Source organism: Prionailurus viverrinus, chromosome D1, assembly GCF_022837055.1.
Source record: "Prionailurus viverrinus isolate Anna chromosome D1, UM_Priviv_1.0, whole genome shotgun sequence".
Lineage (NCBI taxonomy): Eukaryota > Metazoa > Chordata > Mammalia > Carnivora > Felidae > Prionailurus > Prionailurus viverrinus.
The window spans coordinates 113,602,487-113,627,816 of record NC_062570.1 but is presented as its reverse complement, the minus strand read 5'-3'; the positions used below and the strand labels follow the sequence as shown (position 1 = coordinate 113,627,816).

The window sequence follows — 25,330 nt, the reverse complement described above, 5'->3', positions numbered from 1 at the left end:
GTGCCCTGGCCCGTCCTGGGTTGGGGCGAACTTTCTGTGGGCCCCTCACCCTCCAGCCACAGTGGTCTCCTTTCGTGGTCACCCCCGCCCTGCTCGGCACAGGGCGAGTCTGGGAGGGAAACCCCAAGGGTCTAGGGCCCTGCTTGTGCAGCACGGCTACCTCCAGGGTGTTCCCCACATCCCACGGGGCTAGGGACTCCCGGGTGACAGCAGGTGAGGCCTGGCGAGCTGACAGCCCAGCCACGCTCTGGGTTCACAGGCCCCTCAGTACCCAACGGGGACCCCGAGGCCGCTGTGACAAGGCCTGGGTGCTGGAGGAGACAGAGGCTAAGAGCGGCGGGGGAAGGAGGGTGGCCTGGAGCCCCTGGATGCTCAGTTCTGTGACCCCAGGCTCCCGATACACCAGAGAATGGCTGGCTCTTAATTTAGCGCAACAAAGACTTAGGCCGAAAACCGGGTCCCAGACGGTTACCAGCCCCCGCCCGGGGGCAGAGCAGGGATGAGCGGGCCCAGGTCTCGCCCGGGGAGCGGCTGGGCCGGGGTCCTGGGGCACAGGCCCTGTGGGTGTCCAGCCGTACATGTGGGGCCCTCTGCCCAGCGGGACCGCCACACCCAGTGCCGAATGCCCCTCAGGGACAGTCCTGGGGTCACCCCTGGGGCCCTGGTCTCCTTCACCATCCGCCCCGGGCAGGGCCCCCTGCACAGGCTCAGCCAGGGGCGCCCCCTCATTCCTCTGAAGCCCTTCTGGACCCTTCCGGAACCCACCGTCTGGGGCCTGGACGGTGGACCTGGACGGGAAGGAAGTAGCAGCCGCAGCCATAAAGCCGAGGGGCCGGGCCCCCTCAGGCCTGGTTTTACGGCTTCTCCTTTCGGGGAGACCATAAATCAGGCCCGTAAAACCAGCCCAGGCCGCCGTGGGCAGGCTGCCGGTGGGAGGGGAGCACGGCGGGGTCCTGGCGGAGCCGGTGCTTGGGGGTGAGCACCCCTGCGAAGCCTGGGCTCGGGTGCTGAGCCCGAGGGGTGCGGACACGTCCGCCACGGCAGGACTGGGGCCCGGAGGAGGGAACGCAGACCAGACCCGGGCGGGAAGCGGGCGGCAGCCTTACGTTTGTGGGCATGGTGGGACACAGAGGTGGCACGTGGCTGTGGAGGGGCCAGGCCTGTGGCATCCCGGGCAGGGAGGGCTGCTGTGTCTGTCCGGGTCCCCATCCTGGGTGGTGTCACGGCCTCCCATGAACCCTGCCAGCTCCCCTGTCTGCTCCCTGCTGTCCGTCCCCTGCTGCCTACCCGGACACTCGGCATGTCCTCCACTCGGATCCCATGCAGTGGGATCCCCTCCTCTGGGTCCCCTCCTCTGGGTCGTTCCTGTGTGGCGGTCGCCATGGGCATCTCTCTAGGATGCGGGTCCAGGGCTCCCCACGGCGGCAGGCCATTCCCGGGCTCCGGGACCCCATATGTGGGCCTCTGGGAGGGGCCCGCCCCCCCACGCCCCCTGCCCCCTGCCTGGTGTCCCACAGGCCCCGGGTGTCCTCAGTGTCTGTGTCCGTCCCTGCACCCGCCGTGCGTGCCCCGGGGAGAGGCAGCCGAAGGGTGTCTGCGTCTGTGGGTGGGGCCTCTGTGGCACCCGAGCCGTGGGTACCGGCCCGTGGGTTAGGCCGTGAGCCGCCTGGTGCGGGAGCAGCCCTGGGAGGTGGGGGGGCTGGCACGCAGGCCAGGGTGCGGGCGGGCCCGGCGGCTGACCGCGTCTCCCCTGTGCTTGTTCAGACGGCGTGGAGGTGCTATGCGGCCGAGAACCCCGAGTCCTCCACCTGGAACATCTACGTCCGGAAACCCACCCGGAGCCACACCCTGCTGTCCCCCAGCCCCAAGCCCAAGAAGTCCGTCATGGTAACAGCCCCCACCTGCCTCCTGCAGGGATCCCTCGTGAGCGGGAGGAGGGGGGGAGGCCCTGGGGGCCACGGCTGCTGGCCGGGGTTCGGCCCTGGCATTTCGGCGGTGCCACATCAGGGCACTGGTGCCACTCACTCTGGGCCCTGGGGGTGGGCGCCTGTGCTGGGTCCTGCCACCTGGGGGTCCCCCTGGCTCGGGCCACATAGGGCTGGTGCTCCCAGGCCAGGACTATGGGAGGCCCACAGGGGGCGCCCCCGGGAACAGGATGGGCTGGGTTCTGGTCAGAGGTTGGGAACAAGGCTCTTGAGAGGGCCCTGATGTCAGGCTTTCTGTGCCGGGGACAGCGGGTGCCGGTCAGGACGGAGGTCTCTCCCCAGCTCGGGGAAGTCGGTCTTCGGGTCGTGGTGCAGGGGGCTCGGGCAGGCTCTGAGCAAGAGTGTCACGATGGGGCCGGTGTGGGGACTGAGGGGGGCACCCAGGCCTCCCGTTGCCTGACGCCTCTGCACTCGCTGTTCCCTTGCCAAACGCCCTCACCGGCTCCCACACCTCCTCCTCCACGTCACCTTGGCCGGCCCCAGGCTGTCCCCCCGATGGCCCCCACCGCGTGCCGGAACTCCCGGTGGCCACAGCCCTAGTCCCGACGTGCCCGCTTGTATGTTTACCTGCCCGGTTTCCCATCCGCCGGCCCCTTCAGCCTGAGCCCCCAGGCAGCGCCTGTGCTGAGCCCCCCCCCACAGCACCCCGTCTGCTGGCCCTAAGGCCTGGCTCCCTGGCTGGTGCCCTTGGGGGCTGCTAAGGGGTTCTGGGGCTGGGGACCCCCGGGAAGCACCAGCTTAGTGCTTGTGGTCTTAGGTAAAGAAGAAGAAGTTCAAAGTGGACAAGGACAACGGGGTGAGTCCCGGAGAGAAGACGCTCACGGTCCCCCACATCACATGCGAGCCCGCGTCAGAAAAGCGGAAGCCAGACCACTTCTCTGTGGACACCTGCGACAGCTCTGGTGAGGAGCCTTCGCCCAGGGTGGCAGTGTGGGGACGGGGACGGGCGCTCAGCTCCCACTGACCTGGCGTCTGCCCGCCAAGGCCCTGCCCTCCCCCCACAGACCCCACCCCGGGGGGACCCTTCCTCCGGCTCTGTCGCGGACTCTGGGCTGTGGGTGCCGGGCCCCGCCTCGGTCCCGCTGTGCGGCCGGCGCCCCATGCCGGGCAGAAGGGAGGTGGCCCATGCGTGCGGACCCCCCGGTCTTGGTGGACGTGGGTGGGGCCGGGCGTCCCGAGTCAGCGCTGCGTGCCCGCGTCTGTCCTCGACACGGCGTGCCTCTGCTCGTGCGTCACCGCCCTGTGGGTCTCTCCCTCCTTGGACCTCTTCCCGGCACCCACCAGAACGTGCTGGCACATTGGCAGTCGGGAGGGCAGTGTCACTGTCTTAGACGTGGCAGAAGGGGGACAAGCGTATATTGTTCCTGACCCTTTGTGCTTACGGGCGCCTGGCCCGCCAAGTGCTTGGTTCTCGTCGGGCGGCTGACCCCCGGTGTTTCCTCCCGCATTTGGTCACAGTCCCCTGGAAGAAGGGCAGAAAGTGTTCCGGAAAAGGGCTGCGGCTGCCGCCTGCTCCTTGGGGCTGTCGGTGGACCGGGCGGGGGCGCCCACCCCGCCGGGCACCGGGCCACCGTGGCCCCCGTCGCAGGCGGTTGGGATTCCGCTCTGGCCTGAATTTGGCCACATCGCTGGTGAGCCCCCGGGACGCGCTCCCCGCCGCCCCCCGGAGTGGGCACAAGGAACAATTGTGCCAACGAGTGCCCGGCGGCCCCCCCAACTCCGGATTCAGGGGCAGGACCATTGTCGCGATGCAAATGGGGGCTCTCTGCAAATGCTAATGGGCAGGTCGGGGTGGGTAGAAGCCTCTCGTGCTGTTTGCTGAGTGTGGAACTGTCCATTCAGCCCTCTTGCTGTTATTAAGTACCCAGTGCCGCCTGCAGAATGTAAATGAGGCACAAGTGCAGGGAGAGTCAGGCGCCCTTTGTGGGGTGCTTTCGCAGGGAGTTTTCCTTTGCCGCCAGCACGAGTCAGCCCAGCCCGGAGCCGCTGTGCTTCTGGGGCCTCCGCTGTGGGCCCCGAGTGGCCCCCAGCCTCCGGGCGGTACCCGGGGCCCTCGAGAGCCCTGGTCGGGGGAGAGGGGGCGGGCCTCATCCCGGCCAGGGCCCGCAGCCCCAGCCCCCACAGGGCAGGGCGCAAGCAGCCACGCTGAGTACCCCCCCCCCCACCGGCCGCACCGAGGCCTGGCGCCCGAGCCTCGTGCCGCACCCCTGCACACCCCGCCCTCCGGGCTCCCGTCCGCATTTCTCGTGCGGGTTCCAGCCCCCGGCTGCTCACGCTGTCCTGGTTGTCAGGACCCTGCTCCGTGCGCGTGAGGGTGAGGCCCCGGGGCGAGGCGGGCCTTGGCATCAGGGAGGAAGATGCGCGGGCGTCTGGGGCACGAGCACCCAGCTCGGCCTGGTTGGGCCCGCAGGCTTCCTGGAGGAGGTGGTGTTAATGCTGAGTACCGCTGGCCGGGGAGGGGAAGGAAGGATCAGCGGCCGTGATGGAGTCGCCGTGGGGGGAACAGTAGCGCTTCCGGGTGGGATCACGTCATCACCCCCCACACCCGCCCCGGGCCCGCCACCTGCACTCCTCAGGTGTGGCGGGTGTGGGGCCTCCCTCCTGTGGAGAGGCCCACGTGGGCTCCTGCCGTGCTGACCCTCCTTCCTAAGACGGGAGTGGTGCCCAGGAGCCTGCGGGTGTCGGACGGGCGCTGGGAGTCCACGGGGCAGGCGTGGCTGCGGGCAGCCCTGTGCCCTCTGAGGCTCGCCCAGGAATGGCACGGATGGGGACAGGGCAGGACAAGCCTCGGGCCAGGCCAGCGCCTGGAGTGACGTGGTGGCTGTGGGGCTGGGGGTCAGAGGAGTCAAGGCCAGCGGGAGGAGCTCCCGTAGACCCGGGCAGCCTGGGGGCACCCTCACTTCCGTCTCAAGGTGGTCAGAGCCGACCGAGTCCCCAGCCTGCGTGGGGCCTGCCGCTCACGAGCCCAATTCAGGGGACGCAGTCTGCGGCCCCACCCGCCGGGCCTGGCCTGTCGCCCTCCCCTCGGGTGGCGGCCCTCACAGGACTATGTGCCCCGGATCCCACCCCACCCCCCTCACACGCCGCCCCTGCCCCGTGTCTTGCCTTGTGAATCCCCTGAATCCGTTGCTTGTTGGGTTCGTGGACACTTGCCGATATTTACCAGCAGATCCGCTGGATTCCGTCTCGGGGTTTAACATCCTTCTTCCTGAAGGCCCTTCGGTGGTTCCTTCAGTGATGGTCTGTTGGGGGTCAACCCGGTCTTTGCCCCGAGCCTCCGTGTTCCGACTTTGCTGTCGGATGGGGGTCTAGCTGGGGGAAGGTTCCGGGTTGAGATACGTATTCTCTGTGAACGCTCGGCAGGCGCGTTGTCCAGCTGTGCAGCCGCCCTCGGGAGTGGCCCGGCCCCCTCTGGAGACTTCGAGGGCCTTCCCTTGGACGTCGGTGCTGGGTAGTTCCAGGACGGTGATCCAGGGCGGTGCATTATCTCTGTTCGTCCCGCTGTGGTTTGCTGCTGTGACAAACCTGCGGGTTTGTGTCTTTCATCCGGTGTGGAAAGTTAGCACGGTCCCGTCACAGGTTACCGCCTCCCCTAAATGCTCTGACCTGCCCCCGAAACGCCTGCCTGACCCCCGCGTCCTGGCCTCCCGGGCCGTCTCTGCTATTTTCCTGCTCAGTCTCCCTGCACTGCATTCTAGCAGCTTCCTTCCAGTTTGCTAACTGTGCCGCTGTGTCTAACCCACGGGTTAATCCACCCGCCGAGATGTTAGTTTCCGTTACTTCTGCGCCTCCGCGGGTGAGGGCGTCATCTGCTTGGCCTGTGTCTTCCTCATGACTTACAACTTGGAATTTCCGTGTCATTTGAACACACTCATTCTGTCACCAGGGTGACGTCACGTCACCATCCGCGGTTCTCGGAGAGTCTAACTCTGCTCCCTGTGGCTCCCCCAACTTTTTCTCACGACGGCTTGTTTCCCCGTGGGTCTGTAAGCGTGGGCTCCTTCTCGTGGGGCCCCCCCGTGCACCCTGTTGAGGGGACGCCTCTCTGGAGAAGCTGTCCCTTGCGCAGGGTGACCCCGTGAACCTGTGCAGAACGTTTGTGGTGCGGGTTTATAGGCACGGGGTTTTCTAGACGACCGTGAGGGGTCAATGCAAACCCAGCCTCTTGTCAGAACGAGCCTGTCCCCACGTATCAGGGGGAGGCTTTTTACTTTTATTCCGAGAAAACAGGCCAACACCAACGAATTTTGTTTTTTCTCCGCATTTGCCAGTGCGCGGGCTGGTTCGCTGGCTTCTGTCTCGCTTTGTGCGTGTGATTTGAGTGCACCCTCCCGCCGTCCCTCATCCAGTCCACAACGTGGCTCCTGGCGTGAGTGGACGCCGTGCTGCCCGCACACGGCCGCCGTTCCGGAGGCGGCTTCACTCCTGGCCCTTGGGGACGCCCCCCGTGGAGCCCCTAGGAGACGTTTGCTGGTTCCAGCGAGCTCATTTGGGAGTTCGTAGAGAGAGGCCTTTGACGAAACCAGGTCTACTCGTTGCCGAAATCCAGGTCCTCGTCCTGGGGACAGAGTGTCCCCAGCAAGGGAAGCCCTGAGCTCCGCAACGGCAGAGGGCTGGACGGTGACACTCCGGGTTGGAACTTCCCTGGGGGGTCCCTCGAGTCACGAGGAGAGTTTTAACACAGACCCAGGCTGCCCCCACTGAGATTTCAGGTCGCAGGGTGTGCAGGGAGGCCCGGGGGGCATGTCCGTAACGAGTCCCCAGGTTACTCTGGGCGCTGTCCCTGTGACCCTGAGGATGAGGCCGGGCACCGGGCTTCTGTGGCTTCTGGGGTGGCCTCACCTGGGTTGGAGGAGAAGGTCCTCGTTTGGGGCCCCCTCCTGGCCCCCGCACCGGGGTTCGGGTTGGCCGTTCGTTATAATGGCTCTCTGTCGATAGAAGAGAGGGAGGGTCTCGATAAAGACCACCCCGAGTCAGCTGCAGCTGACACACGTAGCGCGGAAAGACGGGCTGCTGTCCCCTGCAGTCGGGATCTTGGCGAGGATGCCTGCTCTTACCAGTTCTGCTCCGCCTCAACCTGGAGGTTCTAGCCTGCAGGACGGTCCAGAAGCAGAAATCCCGGGCGGACGGTCCAGAGGCGGAAACCCCGGGCGCCCAGGCTGGGAAGGAGCACGTGAGTGGAGCCGGGTCAACACTCAAACGTCACGTATACATCTGTGTTCCGGCGGCCCGTAATCTGAGGTCGACAGCATTTACGCTAACATCGAAAACGTGGCACCCTGGGGCACCTGGGTGGCTCAGTCGATGGAGCGTCCGACGTTGGCTCAGGTCACGATCTCGCGGTTGACGAGTTCGAGCCCCGCGTCGGGCCCTGTGCTGACGGCTCGGAGCCTGGAGCCCGCTTCGGATTCTGTCTCTCAAAATAAATAAATAAACCATCTAAAAAAATTTAAAGATTTATATGAAAAGCAGGCCGGGTTTGAACATTCACCCAAGAAGATGTACAGATAAGCACGTGAGGCTATATTCAGCACCATCAGTTATCAGGGAAGCGCAAACTAAAACCACAATGAGATGTTACTACGCAATTATATTGGCTACAATTAAGAACGCTTTACCGCGTGTCGTGGTTTCACGAGGGAAGCTTCCATCACTCACACGAGTGCTGCCCAGGACGCGGGCACCGAGCCCTTCACGCGCTCCCTCTGGACACTCGAACGGCACAGCTGCTCTAGAGAACAGGCTGCAAGTTTCTGGGAACATTATGTGTGCACCTGCCATATTATCCAGCCATTCCATTCCTGAATGAGCATCTAGGAGGAAAAAGAACAGAGAGCAGACGTGTATACGGACGCTTGGATGTGGAATATCACCGTCGTCGTGTTTTCTGAAAACTGGAAACAGTGCAGATACCCCTCATGGTATACCCACACAGTGAAGTAGTCCTCAGAAATCAGAAAGAACGAGCCATGAGTATACACACCGGCCTGGATAAATGCCAGAATAATGATGGTGAGTGAAAGAAGCCAGACTGGAAGGAAGGAAGGAAGGAAGGAAGGAAGGAAGGAAGGGGAAGGAAAGAAGGAAGGAAGGAAGGAAGAGGAAGGAAGGAAGACGAAGGAAGGAAGGAAGGAAGGAAGGAAGGAAGGAGAAGGAAGGAAGGAAGGAAGAGGAAGGAAGAGGAAGGAAGGAAGGAAGGAAGGAAGGAAGGAAGGAAGGAAGGAGAAGGAAGGAAGGAAGGAAGAGGAAGGAAGAGGAAGGAAGGAAGGAAGGAAGACGAAGGAAGGAAGGAAGGAAGAGGAAGGAAGGAAGGAAGAGGAAGGAAGGAAGAGGAAGGAAGGAAGGAAGAGGAAGGAAGGAAGAGGAAGGAAGAAAGGAAGAGGAAGGAAGGAAGAGGAAGGAAGGAAGGAAGGAAGGAAGGAAGAGGAAGGAAGGAAGGAAGGAAGAGGAAGGAAGAGGAAGGAAGGAAGGAAGGAAGGAAGGAAGGAGAAGGAAGGAAGGAAGGAAGGAAGGAAGAGGAAGGAAGGAAGGAAGGAAGAGGAAGGAAGGAAGGAAGAGGAAGGAAGGAAGAGGAAGGAAGGAAAGAAGGAAGGAAGGAAGGAAGGAAGGAAGAGGAAGGAAGGAAGGAAGGAAGAGGAAGGAAGGAAGGAAGAGGAAGGAAGGAAGGAAGGAAGGAAGGAAGGAAGAGGAAGGAAGGAAGGAAGGAAGGAAGAGGAAGGAAGGAAGGAAGAGGAAGGAAGGAAGAGGAAGGAAGGAAGGAAGAGGAAGGAAGGAAGAAGGAAGGAAGGAAAGAAGGAAGGAAGGAAGGAAGGAAGGAAGAGGAAGGAAGAGGAAGGAAGGAAGGAAGGAAGAGGAAGGAAGGAGAAGGAAGGAAGGAAGGAAGAGGAAGGAAGGAAGGAAGGAAGAGGAAGGAAGAGGAAGGAAGGAAGGAAGGAAGGAAGGAAGGAAGGAAGGAGAAGGAAGGAAGAGGAAGGAAGAGGAAGGAAGGAAGGAAGGAAGGAAGGAAGAGGAAGGAAGGAAGGAAGGAAGAGGAAGGAAGAGGAAGGAAGGAAGGAAGGAAGGAAGGAGAAGGAAGGAAGGAAGGAAGGAAGAGGAAGGAAGGAAGAGGAAGGAAGGAAGGAAGAGGAAGGAAGGAAGAGGAAGGAAGAAAGGAAGAGGAAGGAAGGAAGAGGAAGGAAGGAAGGAAGGAAGGAAGAGGAAGGAAGGAAGGAAGGAAGAGGAAGGAAGAGGAAGGAAGGAAGGAAGGAAGGAAGGAAGGAAGGAAGGAAGGAGAAGGAAGGAAGGAAGGAAGGAAGGAAGAGGAAGGAAGGAAGGAAGGAAGAGGAAGGAAGGAAGGAAGAGGAAGGAAGGAAGAGGAAGGAAGGAAAGAAGGAAGGAAGGAAGGAAGGAAGGAAGGAAGAGGAAGGAAGGAAGGAAGGAAGAGGAAGGAAGGAAGGAAGGAAGAGGAAGGAAGGAAGGAAGAGGAAGGAAGGAAGGAAGGAAGGAAGGAAGGAAGGAAGAGGAAGGAAGGAAGGAAGGAAGGAAGAGGAAGGAAGGAAGGAAGAGGAAGGAAGGAAGAGGAAGGAAGGAAGGAAGGAAGAGGAAGGAAGGAAGAAGGAAGGAAGGAAAGAAGGAAGGAAGGAAGGAAGGAAGGAAGGAAGAGGAAGGAAGAGGAAGGAAGGAAGGAAGGAAGAGGAAGGAAGGAGAAGGAAGGAAGGAAGGAAGAGGAAGGAAGGAAGGAAGGAAGAGGAAGGAAGAGGAAGGAAGGAAGGAAGGAAGGAAGGAAGGAAGGAGAAGGAAGGAAGAGGAAGGAAGAGGAAGGAAGGAAGGAAGACGAAGGAAGGAAGGAAGGAAGAGGAAGGAAGGAAGAGGAAGGAAGGAAGGAAGAGGAAGGAAGGAAGAGGAAGGAAGGAAGGAAGGAAAGAAGGAAGGAAGGAAGGAAGGAAGGAAGGAAGGAAGGAAGGAAGAGGAAGGAAGGAAGGAAGAGGAAGGAAGGAAGAGGAAGGAAGGAAGGAAGAGGAAGGAAGGAAGGAAGGAAGGAAGGAAGGAAGGAAGGAAGGAAGAGCAAGGGGAAGGGGGGGCAGGGAGAGAGAAAGAAAGAGAGGAAGGAAGAAAAGGAAAGAGTACATGTTGCTTATTCTGTCTGTGTGAAGGCCCAGGAAGGGCAGACTGGTCTGGGACCACGAGGCCAGCAGGGGTGCGTGGGCACGATTGGGTTGGGAGGAGGAGAAGGGCACAGGGAGGCCTGGGGCCGATGGGTGTGTTCACGATCTCGATTGTGATGACGTTGTCGCGTGTCAAAAGTCACCGAGCGGCACGCTCTAAACACGGCCACTTTGTTGTGTGTCCGGCACGCTTCAGTGAAAACGTAAAATAAAAATATGGTGCAGAGCAAAAACAAAATCCAAAGCCATTTCTTAAATGGTGATCTGGAGAAAATAGTTGCGGCTCATATTGTACACGTGGGGCGAATTTCACCCAGATACCAGGAAGCTCTGTGGGTCATGAAGACGAAAGGATAAAAGCTATAAAAACAGGTCTGGAGAAAAGGGATCCCGAGATTCTTACCAATGAACAGATGCCAGTAACCTCAGTGGCGATCACAGAAATGTAAATTGACGCGACGGGAGCTGTATTCATCTATGGAGCCTTTGAAGAGTGAGGAGCCTGGTGGGCCAGGCACGCGCGAACCCTCAAGCTGAGTCACCCCGTTGGGCGGATAAACGGATAGAGGCTCTACGGGGACAAAAACGGCCACTGCCGTGAAAATTCGAGACGTGTACGCCCTTGAACCCTTCCAGAAATGTATTCCGCACTTGTGTTGCACGTCTGCAAGACGACCCGTTGTCAGGATGCTCCTTTCTGCGGTCGTTAACCGGCAAAAGGTAGCCAGCCGTCTACACCCGCGGGTGGACACCCGCTTACGGGAAGCACGGTGTCCGCGGCGTGCCCCCCTCCCCCGACGGCTGATCACGGAGGCGACTGTACCTCAGGCTCAGAAGGGGAGGCCGTCCGCCACCACGTCTGCGCCGACGCAGTGTCTGCATCGGGGAGACCCGCCCACCTTGTCGCGCGTCCCACACCCGTCGGAAAACAGCGCCGGAGTCCCCTTCTCCAGGGGCTCAGCAGCGCAGCGAAGTTGTAAAACCATCTGGGCTGGTACGTGTGCTCAAGGAGATCTTTAATTTCTTTTTAAAAGTCTGCTTTATGGTAATTTGTTCTAAATAAATGTGCTGCTTCTTTGGAGGTAATTTATTCATTGCTCTTTAATCCTCAAGGGTTTCAATTATGTTGCCTCTTGGTGGCGAGTTACTTCTAGTGAGTTGAGTTCTTCTGTCTCTATCAGCTCTTTGTTTCTTGCCTGAGCTTTGAGTTTTGCCTTTTTTCCCTCTAAGCTCATGAGACATTTATCTGCTTTATGTATATGTGTATATATATATATATTTTATGTATATAATATTTAATTATATATTTAACATTATATTTGTTATACATTATTTATATTATACATATTTATACATAACAGCATGTATCATATAGAATATATTTATAACATGTATTATTTATATTCTATTAATCTTTATAATAATAATATAATATTTAATATATATAATATATAATACTTTCTTAGCTGAAAACTACCACCTCACTGTTTTTGTTTTCTAGTTCCCCAACTTGGGCTTCTATATCTATGTATCCCCTCTTCCTGATTATTCACTTTTTTAAAAACTTGAGTGAGATTCGCACCTGGCGTCTCTAAAGTCTTTCTTCTACGAGGCGTTTTAGAAGTTACGTATATTTTCCTCCGATGGCAGCGTTAGCTGTGACGTAGATCTTACTGTGAAATGCGTTCCTTTTCGTCGCGTTCTTGGTCGCCTTTACGTTTTGACTTTCTCTTTGGTCTAAAGAAATGTCTTCCTGCTTTTGAAGCAGAACACGTTTTGTCTCTGTTATTTCTAACTTAACAGCCTTACGGTGAGAGGACGTGGGCTGCAAAGTATTTGCTTTTACTAAGTGAAGATCCTCTTTGTGTCCAAGGGCAAACATAAAAGCATTGCTTTTGTAAATGTTCCTTGGACTTGTTAAGGTTATATGCTCTGTTTGTAAAACAGAGTTTTATTTGTGTGCTCAGACAGATGACACGTACGTTGCGATGGATCGCGCGCACACACGCGCGTGGATGTGTCCGTAGCATCGTTCAGATCTGCCCCACCTTTCCTTATTATCACTACTGTTTTTTAAGTTTATTTATTTTGAAAGCGATAGCATGAGCAGGGGAGGGGCAGAGAGACTGAGGATCCCAAGCCGGCTCCGTTCCATCAGCACAGGGCCCCGTGTGGGGCTCAGACTCACAAACCGTGAGGTCGTGACCTGAGCCGAAGTCAAGAGTCGGATGCTTAACCCACTGAGCCACCCGGGCGCCCGGGCGCCCCTAGCATTATTATTTCTAAATCCAGTGCCAAATTCCGCGGCAGGAAAATTAATGCTTTCTTTACAGTTTTGTCCTTCAAAGCCGAGTGGCAGATTCGGGGAGTGGCTCTGAGTACAACCTGACGGCCGGCCTTCCTGGGGCCGAAGGAAGTTCTGCCATTTTCTCTTGGGTGACCCTGGGCAGGCCACTGCCTTCTCCCAGCCTCGGTTTCTGAATCCGCGAAATGGGGACCCTTGCGGGGTTGTTGTGTTGACCAAGCGAGTTAGAACACGCGAGTGCCCCACCCCGCCACCCGCCCCGGGCCTGTGTGTGGCCAGCTTCCTGGTGCCTCTGGCCTCCCACCCGGAACCCCTCTCCCGGGCGCCCACTCACTCTCCACCCAGCTTCTCACCCCACAGATCCTGGGGCTGGTTTTTCTTTTAAGGTTGTATTGCCCTCCCGGGGCTCGTGCTGTAAACGGGCTCGTCACGGATTTCCGAACTCACGGGATCAGTCCCACATGCTGTCTCGCCTTCCCCGCTCAGCTGCACACGGTGCACCTCCTTGCTGGGGCATTCAGCCTGCAGCCTGAAGTCTCTCCTTCGTTCCAGGATGTGTTAGTTTGCTAGAAACTTCCGTAACAAAAGACTGCAGACTGGGTGGCTTGGGCAACAGAAATGCATCTCGCCCATCCTGGAGGCGGAAAGCTTTCGGGTCACGCTGTCGTCTTTCCTGGGCTTGCCGACGGCCACCTTCTCGCCACGTCCTCCTCCTGTCCTTCCTCTGCGTCCCCGTTTGTCCAAACTTCCTGTATAGGGACACCCGCCATAGTGCAGTGGGATCCACACCAGCAGCCTTGTCGGAACTGACCTCTTTAAGGCCCTTCTCCAAACGTCTGAGGTGCTGGGGTCGACAGTGCTAGTGTGTGACTTGCAGGGACTCAGTTCGGCCCCTGACTCAGGATCAGGTGCATTATTAACATCGTGGGCGTTGCCGGGTCACTTTCGAGGGCTCCCTTCCTGGCACCCCTGCGGGCTATCACCGGCCACCCGGGCGGGGCTCTGTCTTGTCAGCCGAGCGAAGCAGGTTTTCTCCCCTGCGACATCGGGGGCCAGACCGTGCTTTGTCGAGGGCTCAGCTTCCCTGGCCTCTTCTGGGGCCAGTGTGGTGACCAGAGAAAGGTCTCCCCTGGGCAAAATCGCTTCCGGTTGAAGACCACGAGGCCAAGGGGATACCTCAGGGTTCATTTTGCCACATTCGTTCTACCGTTCGTACCCCTTTCTGTAGGGATGTTGATGTACCTGGTACTCTGAGTCCTTTGACAGTAAGCTGCCCACTCTGGAGACCGTGGCCCCGAAATGTTTGCCGTGTTTTTCCTAAAAACAAAACTCCCCCTTTTACAGCGCCCTGCACATGAAACGTGGGTCCAGCCCTCTCTCCAAACCCACCTGCGTTCCGTCGTGCCAGTGGACGTGACCCTGCCCTTCATAGCTGTTCGCGGTGAACGTTGCCATCAGCTGTCCTGTCTCCGGAGCCTTCTTGAACCTGGAACATTTCCAGTTTCCGCCTTTTACGGCGTTCGCGTTTCTGCGGGCCACAGTCCTGCCACTTCTTGGGGATTTGCAGGATGTTTCCCTTGTAGTTAGATTCAGGTTGTGCCTTCCAGCTGGAACATTCCATCAGCGACACGGTGTCCTTCTTGGGGTGACCCACCCCAGGACATTTGATTCTCTCTGCCCCGAAATGGGGTGTGACTTTAATCACCCGCTGAAGATTTGTCCTACTTTGCTTTGTAACCGATAAGCGACAGGGAAATCGTGCAAGGCCATGAGCACATCTGGTCCCTTATTTTAAGTTTTTTTTTAAATGTTTATTTTATTTTGGGGACAGAGTGCAAGCAGGGAAGGGGCAGAAAGGGTGACACAGAACCAGAAGCGGGCTCCAGGCTCTGAGCTGTCAGCACAGAGCCCAACATGGGGCTCAAACCCACGGACCGTGAGATCATGACCTGAGCCGAAGCCGGTCGCTTAACCGACTGAGCCACCCAGGCGCCCTTCCTGTTCCCTATTTTAAAACGTCTCTCAGATGCAGAGATTTTCTGGAACCATCTTGATTATGCTGGCTGATGCCCTCTCAGCTCTAGCACACCTCCCACAGAAGTACTAGGAGCTGCCTTCCAGCCAGAATGGTATTTATTCCAAGAGAAGACATCTCCGGGTCGTTCTGTGGGAAAACCTCCCTTTCCCCCCATCTGTCTGTTTCTGGGACTTATTATCTATATGCATGGGCTCATGGATTTTTTTATTATAATTCTTTAGTGTCCTTAATTATTTTGATATTCAAATTGTCCCAGATTTGGCCAACAGAAGCCTTTTCAAGCTGGCTTCTGTGTCCTTGGGACATGCTCACATTTTTTTTTAGCATTTTTTATGTTTATTTTTAGAGACAGAGAAAGACAGAGCATGAGCGGGGGAGGGGCAGAGAGAGAGGGGGAGGCACAGACTCTGAAGCAGACTCCAGGCTCCGAGCTGTCAGCACAGAGCCCGACGCGGGGTTCGAACTCACAAACTGTGAGATCATGACCTGAGCTGAAGTTAGACACTCAACCAACTGAGCCACCCAGATGCCCCGATAGTTTAACTTTTTATTTTATTTGATTTGATTTTATTTTATTTTATTTTATTTTATTTTATTTTATTTTGTTTTATTTTGTTTTATTTTGTTTTATTTTATTTTTAAATGTTTGTTTATTTTTGAGAGAGACAGAGAGAGTGAGCTGGGGAGCAGCAGAGAGAGAGAGGGAGACACAGAATGTGAAGAAGCTCCAGGCTCCGAGCCATCCGCATAGAGCCCGATGCAGGGCTAGAACCCACAAACCACGAGATCCTGACCTGAGCTGAAGTGGGACACTTAAATGAGCCACCCAGGTGCCCCCCCCTTTTTTTTTTTTTTTAGCATTTCTTTATGTTCTGGTATAAGAAGAGTCAGGCTAATTTCATACACCCTCTGCTCCAGCCCCAGAGTCGGCCAATTTTCCAAGGAGCCCCTTTTCCCCAGGGGAGGAAATGACTGGAAACCAAACTCTGGGCCCTGCACAGCCTGCGGAGAAGCTGGGATGTTCTGGTTGCCTCGTCCTTGGGCTGTAACATCAAACCTGCTGAGGAGGGTGAGGGTTCGCCTGTCATTCCCCGCCTCCTCCCACTCAAGATCACGGGCGTTTGATCAAATACTGTCGTCTCCAAGCACTTGGATTAGTGATGTTCTCCTCTCTCCTTTCGATGTGGTTTTTTTTTGCTCATTTGAAAATGAGTTCGGCACATTTCTTTTTTCTAACTTGCTTTTTAAAACGCCACTCTATCGAAGTACAATTTACGTACCTAAAATTCACCCATTTGCAATGTAATTTCAGTAAACTTACTGACTTACGCAATCATCACCACCATTTAGGTTTAGAATATCCGCCACCCACTCGGTTGGTTGAGCATCTGACTCCGGCTCAGGTCGTGATCTCACAGTCCGTGAGTTCGAGCCCCGCGTCGGGCTCCGTGCTGACGGCTCGGAACCTGGAGCCTGCTTCTGATTCTGTGTCTCCCTCTCTCTGACCCTCCCCCATTCATGCTCTGTCTCTGTCTCAAGAATGAATAAACATTAAAAAAATTTCTAGAATATCCGCCACCCACTGTAAGGACCCACTGTGCCCGCTTAGAGTTAATCCCTGTTCCCATGTCCGGCCCCCACACCCCCTCATCTACTTCCTGGTGGTGGCCATGGATTTACCTCCTCTGGAGAAGTTGTTTAAGTGGAATCGTATAAGGGGCGCCTGGGGGCTCAGTTGGTTAAGCGTCTGACCCTTGATTTCAGCCCAACTCATGACCTCACGGTTCACGAGTTGGAGCCCCAGTGTCAGCACCGAGCCTGCTTGGGACTCTCTGTCTCTCCCTCTCTCTGTGTCCCCCCTGCTCACTCATGCATTCTCTCTCTCTCAAAAGAAAAAATAAATACACAAAAATAGACGTTAAAAAAATAAATGGAATTGCATAAAATGTAATCTTCGTTCACCCAAATTATAGCACATAAAAGTATTCCATTTTATTGTGTCTTTTAAAAATTTTTTTAGTGGGGGAGAACACAAGCAGGGGAGAGGCAGAGAGAGGGGGACAGAGGATCTGAAGTGGGTTCTGCGCCAACAGGCTGACGACAGCGAGCCCGACGCGGGGCTCAAACTCACGGACCGCGAGATCATGACCTGAGTCGAAGTCGGACGCTCAACCGACTGGGCCGCCGAGGTGCCCCCGTTCCATTTTGTTGTTAAAAAGTAAAAAGTATTCATTATGTGGATAAAACACATTTTGTTCATCCGCGCACCGTTGAGGGACATTTGCACCGTTCCCACCTTTTGGCGATTATACGTAACGTGGTTATGAATTGTGTGTTCACAGGCTCACACGTCTCCTGGAGGGAGACCTAGCAGTGGAATTGCTCAGGTGGTAACCTCCTTTTTATATTTATTTTTGAGAGAGAGAAAGAGAGAGAGAGAGAGAGAGAGAGAGAGAGAGAGAGAGAGAGAGAGAATGAGCAGGGGCAGAAAGAGAGGGAGACACAGAACTTGAAGCAGGCTCCAGGCTCTGAGCTGTCAGCACAGAGCCTGACTTGGGGCTCAGTCCCACGAGCTGTGAGATCATGACCTGAGCCGAAGTTGGATGCTCAACCGATGGAGCCCCCCAGATGCCCCTCAAGTGGTAACCTCATGTTTAAGTTTTTGAGGGATTGCCAGACTGTTTTCCAAAACGGATGTGCCATTTTATATTCCCACCCACAACCTGTGAGGATTTCTGTTTGTCCATACCCTTCTTAGTATTTCTTATCGTAGCCATTCGGGTAGGGGTGAAGGAGCATCTCGTTGAGGCTTTGATTTGCATCTCCCTGATGGCTCATGATGTTGAGCATCTTTTCTTGTGTCCGTTGATCGTTTGTGTATCTTTTTTTGAAGAAACGTCTGTTCAGCTCCTCCATCCTTTTCTACAAATGAGAATATTTGTCCTTCTATTTTTGAGTTGCAGTTCTTCGTAGATTCTAGCCACAATCCCTTATCAGATACGTGATTTGCAAATATTTTCTCCCATCTGTGGGTTTCTTGTTGCTTTCTTTAGAATGTCCTTTAAAGCACAAAGCTTTGATCTCGATAATGTCCAGTGTATCTTTTCTCGTTGCCCACGCCTTTGGTGTTAGGTCTTAAAAAACACGGCCAAATCTCAGTTCGTGAAGATCTATCCCAATGTTTCCTTCTAAGAGCTTTGTTACATCTTGGTCTTTGATCCAGTTTGAGTTAATTTTTGTACCTGGTATAAGGGAGTGGTCCAACTTAATTCTTTTCATATTGTTCCAGCACACCATTTGTCCCCGAGGTGATTCTTTCCCCCATGAATACTTTCAGCACCCATGACAAAAATCACTTGATGATGGATATAAGGCTTTGTTTTTTAGACTCTCATCCTATCCTATTGGTCTAAATGTCTTACCTTAAGCCAGTACCACACTGTTTTGAATGCTATTACTCTGTAGCAAGTTTTTAAATTGAGAAGTCTAACCACCCCACCCCACCCCCCAACTTTCTTCTTTCTCAAGATGACTTTGGCTATTCTAGGTCATTGGAACTTCCATATGAATTTTAGAATCAGCTTGTCAATTTGTACGAAGAATTCAGCTGGGCTTCTGGTGAGTATTGTGCTCAGTCCGTAGATCAGGTTGGGGGAGTCCTGACAACACGGCAACATTGTCTTCCAATCCATGAACATGGGATGTCTTTCACTTATTTAGATCTTTTATTTCAATAATATTTTGTGGTTTTCAGAGTACAAGTTTTGCATTTCTTCTGCTCAGTTTATTTCTGAGTATTTTTTTCTTTCTTTATTGTGGTAAAGTATATCTAAAATAACATTTACTATTTTAGCCATTTTTAAGTTTCTAAGTCTGTGGCAGGAAGCACATTTACATTGTTGTGCTTTATTCTTTTTTGATACTTTTGTACATGAAACTTTTTTCTTGATTTCATTTTCTGATTGTTTATTGAAAGTATGTAGACCTACAATTGATTTTTGTATACTAACATATCTTGCCATCTTGCTGAACTTGCTCCTTATTCGTAATAAGTTTTGGTGGATTTCTTGGGATTTTCTATATATAGAATCATGTTATCTGTGAATAGAAATACTTCTTTTCTTTCCAAACCGGATGCATTTATTTTTCTTGCCTAGTTGTCCTGTATCGAACCTCCAACATAGTGAATAGATGTGGTGGGAACAGACGTCTTTGTCTTGTTACAGATCTTAAGAGGAAAGCACTTAGTCTCTCACCACTAAGTACCGTGTTAGCTCAGGTTTTTTACTATATGCCCTTTATCAGACTGAGGAAGTTCCTTTCTGTCCCTGGTATACTAAAGCCCTGTTCTATCATCACGGAAGAGTATTGAATTTTACCAAATGCTTTTTCTGTGTCTTTTCTTCGACCGATAATCATGTGGTTTTTGCCCTTTATTTTACTGATCCGGTGCATTAGATTCATCGATGTTGAGATGTTAATCCAACCTTGCATTCCTGGAACAAATCCCACTCGGTCATAGTGTATAATCCTTTCTTTCTAGTGCCGGATTGTATTTGCTGGTATTTTGTTGAGCATTTTGCATCTATTTTGATAGGAGTTGCTGTTCGGCAGTTCTCTGTTCTTGCCACATTTTTTCCTGGTTTGGTAGCAGGGTAATGTCACCCTTGCAGAGTGTGTTGGGGGCGTCTCCTCCTCCCGTTCTACTCTCTTTTTTGGAAGCGTTTGTAAGGAATTTTTATTATTTAAGTTCTTGGTAGAATTTATCAGTGAAACCATCTGGGCCTTGTGGGCTTTTGTTTGTGGGTAGTGTCTTGATTACTAATTCAATCTCTTTATTTGTTATAGATGCGTTCAGATTTTCTACTTATTTCTGATCGGTTTTAGTGGGGTTTTTTTTTCTTTTTACTTTCTAGGAATTTGTCCATTTTATCAAAATTGTATAATTTATTGTTATGAAATTGCGTGTAGCATTCATTTAAATCTTTTTTCTTTCTGCAAAGCCATTTCTAATTGTAGCAATCTGAGTTTTCTCTCCCTCATTAGCCTAGCCAGAGGTTTCCCAATTTTGTTGATCTTTCAAATAACGAATGTTTGGTTTCATTGACTCTATTATTTTTCTGTCCCCTATTTCATTAATTCCCACTATAATCTTTATTATTTAATTTCTTATTCTCGCTTTAGGGTTAGGTTTTTTTTCTTTTTTTTCTTCTAGTTTCCTCCAGTGGAGAGTTAGGTGAATGATGCGAGTTCTCTTTTCTTTTTTAATGTGGGCATCTACGGCCATAAATTTCCCTTTTAGCACTGTTGTAACTGTATCCCAGAAGTTCTGGTATTTTGTGGCCTCATTTTCATTCATCTCAAGGTATTTTCTAATTTTTCTTATGAATTCTTCTTTGATATATTGGTCAGTTAAGAGTACGTTGTTTAGGGGCGCTGGGTGGCTCAGTCGGTTGAGCGTCTGACTTCAGCTCAGGTCATGATCTCACGGCTCGTGGGTTCGAGCCCCGCGTCGGGCTCTGGGCTGACACCTCAGAGCCTGGAGCCTGCTTCAGAATCTGTGTCTCTGTCTTTCTCTGCCCCTCCCCTGCTCACGCTCTGTCTCTCTCCCTTGAAAATAAATTTAAAAAAAAATTTTTTTAAAGAGTACGTTGTTTAAATGCCACATATTTCTACTTTTATTCCATTGTGTTAGAAAACAATCAGTATTATAATCCTTTAAAATGTATTGAAGTTTGTCTTCTGGGACAGCAATATGGCCCCTCTTGGAGAATGCTCCATGGGCACTTGAAAAGACCAAATATTCTTTGGTTGTTGTTCGTGTTCTGCAGTCATCCATTGGGTATAGTGGATTTATTGTTCATATCTTCTCTTTCCTTATTGATATTCCCCTTTTTTGTTCTATGCATCATTGCAAGTGGCATACTGAAGTCTCAAACAGTTGTCACACGGGCTGTTTCTGTGGCCACTGTGATTTCAGCGTAACACCCCCCGTATGTGTGGTTGCTGTTCACATGATCTGTCTTTTTCCATCCCTTTGCTTTCCATCTGTTTGTGTACTTGAACCTCAAGTATGCCTGCTATAGACAGCGTCTCATTGGACTTTATTTTTTAATCCAGTCTGATTAGCTCTGCCTTTTGATGGTTTGATCCACCCATGTTCAATGTTACTGATACAGTTGGATTGATGTCTGCCCCTTACTTTTTGTTTTCTATCTGCTGTATTTTTTTTTTGTTCCTCTCTTTCTCCTTTACTGCTTTCTTTTGCATTTAGTGAATATTTTCTAATATAGTTTTTAAGATTTTTCTAAATAGTTCTTCACTATTTCCTTATTGGTTGTTCTTATATTCATCATCTACATCTTAACTTGAGATTTACACTCACCTAAGCCTGGTTAGATACAGAAGTTGCCTCGATATTCCTTTATTCCGTTTTACCCATTTCTGTGATATTATCGTTAAATATATTTATGTCTATTTTTGTTACAAGCCCAAAGGTGTATACAGTGTTTGTCCTATTAACCTTCTTAATGAACATTTTTGATCCTTTTCATTTCTTCCCGTGGATTCGAATTACCCACTGGTGGCCTTTCCTTAGCTCAATACAGCTTTGCAACAACCAACCTGCTTTGAGTTGGCATTGACAAATATATTACATTCTCTATGGTACAAGCCAACAATACAACTAAATACACGTTTTATACATTTGCTCTCTAAATTAGTTCTGAGAAATGGGAAGAAACACGCATTTATATTTTCCCATGTTATTACATAATTACCTTTATGGATACTTTTCATTTTCTATCTGCGAATTCGATTTCCTATGTGGAGTCACTCCCTGCCTGAAAAATGTCCTTCCACAGTTCTTGTAAACTGGTTGACTAACAAGGAATTCTCTGTTTTTATCTATCTGGGAGTGTCTGTATTCTGTTTTCCTTGTAAAAGATAATCTTTCTGGATGCAAGATTCTTTTAAGTTTTTTTTCTCTAGATCTGTTACCTCACTGCTTTCTGGGCACCATTGTTTCTGATGAAAAGTCACCCGTTAATTTTTGTTGGAGCGCTCCCTTTTTCCTATTCCTGCTTTCACCATTTTTCTCCTTGTCTTTGGGTTTCGGCGCTCTATGATGTCATCTTCAAATAGCGACAGTTTCCTTTGTTCTTTTTTTTTTAATTGTATTTCTTTTGGGGGGGGGGTGCTGCTTCCCTAACACTGTTGTGCATAACGCTGCTACAGCCACGATGATACAAGTCCCTGCTTTCAATTCTTTTGAGATTATACCCAGACATGGAATTGCTGGATCATATGGTAATTCTAATTTTAATGTTTTGAGGAACCACTGTAGCATTTTCCGTAGAGGCTGCACCATTTCACATCCCTCCCAGCAGCACGTAACAACTTCCCCAGTTCCTCACGACCACTTGTCTTTCTCTGTTCATTAAAAAAATATTATTCTTATAATAGCACCCCCCGTGGGTGTGAAGTGGTATCTTGTTGTGGTTTTGATTAGCATTTGCTTAATGACTCGTGATTTGACCATTTTCTCAAGTGCTTACTGACCATCTGTTTATTCTGCTGGGACAAATGTCTATTCAAGTCCTCTGCCCAGTTTTGAGTTTTTGTTTTGTTTTGGTTGTTGTTGAGTTGTAGGAGACCTTTATATATTCTGGATATTACACAGTTTTTTTTCCCAGTATGTATGTCTTTTATTGACTTTTCTTGTGTTATTGCAGTGGCTATAACTTCCAGTACTCTGTTGAATAAGAATGATGCGTGAACATCTTTGCCTTGTTCTTGATCTTAAGAGGAAATCAGTCTTTCACCATTAAGTATAATGTTAGGTACAGGTTTTTTTGTTTTGTTTTGTTTTTTGGTAGACAGTGTTTATCAAATTGAAGATGTTCCCTTTTCTATTTTTTTCTGAGTGTTTTTGTCATGAAAAGATGTTGGATTTTTGTTAAATGCTCTTTATGCATTAGCTGATATGACCATGTGATTTTTATTATTTACCTATTGATATCGTACATTACATTGCATGATTTTGAATACTGAAACAACTTTGCATTCCTAGAACAGATCCCGCTGGTCATGGCGGATATTGCTTTTCATATATTGCTGAATTCTGTTTGCTAACATTTTAAAGGGACTTTTCCATCTATATCCATGAGGGATATTTGTTTGTACTTTCCTGCTTTGGTACTATCTTTGGTTTTGTTATCAGGGAAATTCTATATAAAATGAATTGAAAAGTGGTCCCTCCTAGTCTGTTTTTTGGAAGAAATTGTGTGGCATTATAATTAATTCTTTCTTAAAAATTTGGGCGAAATCTCCAGTGAAGCCATCCGTACCTGGGAATCCCTTCTTCTGAATTTTTAAATTAAAATTTTAATCTCCTGAAAAAAATTTAATCTCCTGAAGTTATAGGGCTATAAAAATGACCTATTTCCTACTGGGTAAGTTGTAATGTGTGCTTTTGCGGAATTGATCCATTTCATCTAAGTGGTCGTATATATGTGTGTGGAGTTGTTCTGAAATATTCTCTTGATATCCTTTTGATGTCTTCAGTGTTTCTGAGGGAGTAGTTTTGTAGAGTTCTCTTCGTAGTCGCCCTAGGTATTACAATATAAATATGTCATTTATCATATTTCTGGTATCAGTGCTTTGCCTCTTTTTTTTTTTTTAATTTTTTTTTCAACGTTTTTTATTTATTTTGGGACAGAGAGAGACAGAGCATGAACGGGGGAGGGGCAGAGAGAGAGGGAGACACAGAATCGGAAACAGGCTCCAGGCTCCGAGCCATCAGCCCAGAGCCTGATGCGGGGCTCGAACTCACGGACCACGAGATCGTGACCTGGCTGAAGTCGGACGCTTAACCGACTGCACCACCCAGGCGCCCCAATGTGCTTTGCCTCTTTAAGTGAAGAGTTGAAACCTTACTTCCCGTTAGTTCCTGTTACCTTTTTGAAAATTTATTGAACAAATTGTATGTGCAGTATTGTGGAAGTGTAAGGTGTACAGCATTCCTATGATATACTTATAGACTGTAATATGGTTGCTGATGTATCTATCACCGTGTGTACCTATAATACGACATTATGCTCATTATGCTCTGCCTTAGATCTCTACAGCTTATTTAATATTCATTATAATTTTGTACCTTAAACCATCACTCTTATCCCTCCCTGAGCCCCCACCCCATTCCCTGGTAATCACCATGTTCCTGTCTTTTACAGATTTGGCTTTTTTTTTTTTTTAGATTCCACATGTAAGTGATATCATACAGTACTTGTCTTTGACTTATCTCAATTAGCATAATGTGCCCAAGATCCATCCATGTCATTGCAAAATGGCAGGATATCTTTCCTTCCTCGTGGCTGAATAATATTCCACTCTGTATATGTATCTTTTTATTTTTTATTTTTTTTATTTTTTTTATTTTTTAAAATTTTTTTTTTCGACATTTTTATTTATTTTTGGGACAGAGAGAGACAGAGCATGAACGGGGGAGGGGCAGAGAGAGAGGGAGACACAGAATCGGAAACAGGCTCCAGGCTCCGAGCCATCAGCCCAGAGCCCGACGCGGGGCTCGAACTCACGCGAGATCACTCGAGATCTCGCGAGATCGTGAACTCACGGACCGTGAGATCGTGACCTGGCTGAAGTCGGACGCTCGACCGACTGCGCCACCCAGGCGCCCCTGTATATGTATCTTTTTAATCCACTCATCCATTGATGGGCATTTGGGTTGTTTCCATATTCCGGCTACTGTGAATAATGCTGTGATACACATAGAAGTGTATATATCTCCTTGAAATCCCATTTTCATCTCCTTTGGATATATACTTGGGAGCGGAATTCTTGGATTGTATCATCTACTTTTAAATGTTTGAGGAACCCTCATACTGCTTTCCGTGGTGGCTGGACCAACTTAAATCAGCACCAACAATGTATAAGGCTTCCTTTTTCATCACATCCTTGTAAGTACCTGCTGTCTCTTCTTGATGATAGCCATTCGAACGGGTGTGAGGTGATGGCTCATTTTGGTTTTGATTTTGCATTTCCCTGATGATGAGCAATGTTGAGCATCTTTTCATGTGTCCGCTCGTCAGTTTTCTTAAAAGTAGGCTCCACACCCAGCGTGGAGCCCACCACGGGGCTTGGACTCACAACCCTGAGATCAAGACCTGAGCTGAGATCAAGAGTCAGATGCTTAACTGACTGGGCCACCCAGGTGCCCCTGCTGCTCATTTTTATGTCCTCTTTAAAGAAATGTCTAATTTAGTTCAGTCTGTTTTTTAATCAAATTGCTTGGGGTTTTATTTTATTGAGTTGACTGGGTTCTTTGTATATTTTGGCATCATGTCTCCCAAATTACTGCCACAACCAATATGGGTGATCTTCTTCCCTATGTTTTCTCCTTGGAGCTTTTTGTTATCAGGTCTACTGTTTAAGTCTTGGATCCATTTCAAGTCAATTTGTGTGAGTGGCGTGAGATAGGGATCTAGTTTCATTGTTTTACACGTGTTTCTCCAGTTTTCCCAACACCATTTGCTAAAGAGATTGCCCTTCACCCATTGAGTACTCTTGGCTCCCTTGTTCAATATTAGTTGACCATATATGCTGGCATTTACTTCTGGGCTCTCTGTTCTGTTCCATTGGTCGATGTGTCTATTTTTGTGCCAGTACCATACAGCTTTTATTACTATGGCTTTGAACTAGTTCAAACTAGTTATAGTTTTAATCACACATACACACACACACACACACACGGTAATGTTATAAACTAGTTTATAGTGATACCTCCAGCTTTGTTCTTTTTTCTCAGGATCGCTTTGGCTATTGGGGGCCTTTGTGATTC

At 50.8% G+C, this 25,330-nt stretch overlaps 1 protein-coding gene across 4 annotated transcripts in view; it reads left to right on the top strand.

The window, feature by feature from the left end:
- The window catches only part of KCNQ1 (potassium voltage-gated channel subfamily Q member 1), a 321,709-nt gene that overhangs the window by 91,027 nt on the left and 205,352 nt on the right, over window positions 1–25,330 (top strand). For all 4 annotated transcript variants that reach the window (XM_047823461.1, XM_047823460.1, XM_047823459.1 and 1 more), the window contains exons 9-10: window positions 1,765–1,887; window positions 2,743–2,887. In XM_047823461.1, coding sequence (XP_047679417.1) covers window positions 1,765–1,887; window positions 2,743–2,887 — 268 coding nt within the window. The remainder of the gene's footprint in view (window positions 1–1,764; window positions 1,888–2,742; window positions 2,888–25,330) is intronic.